Raw genomic sequence first — 4,534 nt, 5'->3', positions numbered from 1 at the left:
GTGTTTTTTTATATTTTTTTATGTACAGCATTAATAAATAATGTAATATGCAAGAGATCATACTTACTTTGCTAAAATGTACAGTCTGACTTCAGAATCAGCAATGAAACTTACATACCATGTACATTATTGCAAATATAAACTATGTGTATAATTGCTTTGACCACTAAATTACCTTTTGTCTTTGAAAAAATCAAAAAATCACTCTGTGACAGGGTGGAATATAGTGTGACAGAGTGGAATGGACAAATCTAAGAACTGCACAATTTCAATTTCATAGTTGCTCAAATTTGGTAGATATTATTCAGGCCACAATTAATGACAGACACCGACAGAAATAACCAATGTTTTATTTAAGAACAGCTCCTCAAGAAAAAATAAATAATTCACAGCTTATTTTAGGGAGCAGGATAAATGTTCTTTTTTTATTGATTCAACCAGAAATCATTTCTGCTTCTTCACTTTATTCCCGGTGAGTGTCTGTTTCTCCTCTGTCGTTACCCAACTCACATCATTCCATGTGAAGAGGTCTTTGACCTTAGATTTCAATGTTGTTGCAAAGGTGTTTGCAGGGCCTCTTCATGTTTCAAAAAAGTTTCTGTTCTCTGGAATCATGCGGTGCCTCTGTGAGAATCCAAGTTTTTTCTCTGCAAAGCCCTGTAGCCTGTGCTTTCTGATCATTTTCCAGCTGTAATTTTTGATATGATTTGTTTCTTCTTCTGTTTTGGTATTTTTGATGTCTGCAATCAAGGCTACATGGAAGAATATTTTTTTAATGGGGTTTACTCTGCCTGTTCTGGTTAAAATGGTCACTTTAGACTGAGGAGGGGTGCTCTGAGTTGCACGCTTAAATGTTTTACTGTATTTGTCTGCTCATTTTCTTTGCTTTTTCAGCTGTTTTTGTCGCCTCTCAATTTCTTTATGTAGTCTGTGTTTGTTTTTTCTGGCCATTCTCTTCCCTGCTTCTTGTTGTCTGTAAGAATAAAAGGAACAATTAGAATTAGAAAGAAGATATATGTAATTACTGTATTGCTCTTTTTTAAAGGGCCAGTGCATAGGATTATGTGACATCTAAAGTGGAGTCTGAAGGTAGATATTCCTCCCTTCACCCCTCAATTTTCAAGCATATAGCAAACAGCCTCTGTATTAACATGGCAGCCTCCATGGAGGAACCTTACCCCATGAAGGTTTCACCCTAACCTAAAGGATCAGCATTAGGATCAACACCTTTCCTATTAAGAGGAAAGTATTTCTAACCATAACAACAAAAAATGTTTGAGACTTATTTGGTATTTCTTACGTTTTACATTACATGAATGAGAAAAATGGTCAGAGTGGACATCAGAAATTATTGCAGTTTAACACAAAAAAGTTATAAATGTGCAAAATATACATTTATTATTCAATTTTATTTTACCTCATACTAGCAACTAAACTTGAATCAATGGCTTCAGACACTTAAACTATTACTGACAGTTTAATTTATTCATCTTTGAATGTTATGGACCCAAACTTAACAGTTTTCATGGAATGACCCAGATACAGTGTGTACACATATGACAGTTTATTTATTTATTTTTTTTATTTTTTTAATTTTAGGATCCTTAGGTCGTTTTATTGCTACCATTTTTATGCTTTTGCACTTTCAATTTCTCTCCAATTATTCTTACGTATAGAATTACTCCAGTTTTGTAACCTCTGTTGGTAAGATGCTTTAATAAAATAATCACAAAAAAATAAACCAATCATCTGCCTGTACGCATACTACGCAACAGGAAGAAGCGTGGGACCATGTGTTTATTTTTTCCTACATTTTGACTGTCAGGCAGCCTTTGAAGCGAGTTAATTTATGTAATCATATTTCCCCCTCAGTGCTTCATTTTTGTGATTATTTTTCCTTCTCCTCGTTTTAAATAATAACATAAACATATCGATAATTATAGTAGAATTCTTTTGATATGCCTCACTGACACAAAATCTTTTCAACTGGCGGGCTGGAACCTACCTGACAGTCGAAGCTCAGGGATTAAAAATCTTAAAGCACTCGAAACCGGCTTCTTGCCGAAGAGAAATGGTTTTCCACTATCTTTGAATCAGCAGAACAAGGTTAAGGTTAAAGCTTAGCAGCACAGTCCAGAGATGGTTTAAATACTCTGTTTCAGGGAACAAAAGAATACATGACTCCAAGTATAAATTAGCAGGACACTTAGACGACCAGCTTTCAGATGAGTTCTTCAGGTAATGAGGCAGAAGAAGGAAGCAGACCTGCAGGCAGTACCAGGACTCTTGCCTTAACAGTGTGCTCTGCTGCCATTGGAGGAACCTTCCAGTACGGCTACAACATCTCAATCATCAATGCTCCTACCAGCTACATCCAGAGCTTCATCAATGACACATACATGGACCGCTGGGAAACACCCTTGGATATCCCTCAGGTGACCCTGGTATGGACCCTTATTGTGTCAGCATTCTCCTTAGGCGGTTTGCTGGGGGCCTTATTAGCGGGGCCAATGGCAGTCCGCTTTGGAAGGAAGCTATCTCTGCTTTTGAACAACTCCTTCCTGTTGGTTGGTGCTGTTTTTGTGCTGACATGTAAGGTAGCACGATCCTTTGAGATGATCATCCTCGCTCGTTTCCTGGTTGGAATTAATTGTGGAGTGAGTATGAACATCCAGCCCATGTACTTTGGAGAAAGTGCTCCAATACACCTGAGAGGCGCCGTGGCGTTTTCTTCGGCTGTTTTTACCGCATTTGGGATCTTCATGGGACAGGTGGTGGGACTTACTGAGCTGCTGGGTTCAGAGCCTCTGTGGCCCTACTTACTGGTCAGTAATGCTTTGCCAGCATTCATTCAGCTTGCGACTCTGCCTTGGTTTCCAGAAAGCCCAAGATATCTTCTCATCGACCGTGGAGACAAGGAAGCTTGTGTCCGAGCTCTTGGAAGACTGCGTGGAGGAAAGGTTCCCGTCCTGGAGATGGAGGAGATGCTTCAGGAACAGCAAATGTCTGCAGCTTTAAAGTCTGGTTTGTCAGCTCCTGCCAAGACGCCATGGTCCCTGTTCAAAGATCGGGACCTGCGCGCTCAACTTGGGATAGTTATGACTGCCAGCTCTGCCATGATGCTCTGTGGCAACGATTCTATCTACTTCTATGCATCCTACATTTTTCTGGAAGCAGGGATCCCACCAGAAAAAATTCAGTATATCACCATCGGAACAGGTGCATCTGAGTTCATCGCTTCCATCCTTAGTAATCTTCTGATTGAGCGGGTGGGCCGCAGATTCCTTCTCATCGGAGGGTACAGTCTAATGGTTTGTTGGATTGTTGTCTTCACTGTTGCGCTTACGCTTCAGAGCCAAGGGGTTGCAGGTATGCAGTACCTTAGCATGGCATGTGTGTTTGCCTACATCCTCAGCTTTGGCTTAGGCCCTGCGGGGGTCACAGGGATCTTACCAGCCGAGATTTTTGACCAGACGTCCCGGCCAGCTGCCTACATGGTCGCTGGCTCGCTTATGTGGCTCAGCCTGTTTTTGATGGGAATGTTGCTCCCCTTCATTGTGAATGGATTAGGAAACTACTGCTTTCTACCCTTCCTGGTTGTCTGTTTGGTCTCTGCTGTCGTTTTAGGTCTAACAATGCCGGAAACTAAAGGTAAGACTCTGGCACAGATTACTGCCGAGTTCGATAGAAAAAAAGGAAAGGCCATGCGAGTTGATGAGCCCGAGCAGCACCCGCTAGGCGAAGCAAGCTCCAATAATACACTGGCAGATAATCCAGAATCTGACCATAAAACTGACTAACTTTTAGAAAACGTGGTTTTGAAACAGATATATTTTTATTTATTAATGCACTTTAGATATTCATGGCTTCTATTTACTATCCATTGTTAATGTTTAGTCTGATTTTGTATATTTTTTTCTTTTTGCTTCAAATTTAAAAAGTGTGTTACATTTACTATCTTTGTTCCACTTTTATGATGTAAATGGAGGGAGAAAAGGCAAAAGAGACTGAAGAACTGACCCTCAAATTCAGCGAGACATTTTGGAGATCTGTTAGACAAATGTAAAATAACCAGTATTGGCATCAGTCTTGGAAAAAACTATCGATTGATCTCTACCAGCGGTACCAAAAAGTTTGCAGGGATCTAGACTATGGATGAATATGTGGCTATGCACAGAGGTGTCAAAAGTATTAATCTTTATTACTCAAGTAAAAGTATAAATCCTACTGTTTAACAACACTTTAGAGAAGCTAAAGTATCAACGTAATCTTTATTACTCAAGTAAAAGTGCCTTAAAACTACTTTAGGTGTAAAAGTAAAATTAATGCAGGATAAAATGTAAACCTTATACTGGTTACTGCACTACCGTATTAAAGGAAAATTCTTCTACAATTCTGGCTTAGACTTTATGGAGGATAAAAAGTGCCAAAATTAAATGAATAAATACAGCATTAAATAAATAATTAAATGTGTCAATAATTAATTAAATGTGGAATTAAATAAATAAATGTGTCATTCATTAATTAAAACCAC

General features: G+C 39.0%; 1 protein-coding gene across 1 annotated transcript; it reads left to right on the top strand.

Annotated features, from left to right (window-relative positions):
- Positions 1 to 2,045: 2,045 nt before the first annotated feature.
- On the top strand, positions 2,046 to 4,494 carry slc2a11 (solute carrier family 2 (facilitated glucose transporter), member 11). Its single transcript, XM_015383630.1, has one exon. The coding sequence runs from the start codon at positions 2,226 to 2,228 to the stop codon at positions 3,798 to 3,800; it is 1,575 nt and encodes a 524-aa protein (XP_015239116.1). The 5' UTR covers positions 2,046 to 2,225; the 3' UTR covers positions 3,801 to 4,494.
- Positions 4,495 to 4,534: the final 40 nt, after the last annotated feature.

This window comes from Cyprinodon variegatus, unplaced genomic scaffold, assembly GCF_000732505.1.
Source record: "Cyprinodon variegatus isolate N-32 unplaced genomic scaffold, C_variegatus-1.0 Scaffold290, whole genome shotgun sequence".
NCBI lineage: Eukaryota > Metazoa > Chordata > Actinopteri > Cyprinodontiformes > Cyprinodontidae > Cyprinodon > Cyprinodon variegatus.
The sequence above is the reverse complement of the archived record's forward strand: the minus strand, read 5'-3'. Positions and strand labels throughout refer to the sequence as shown.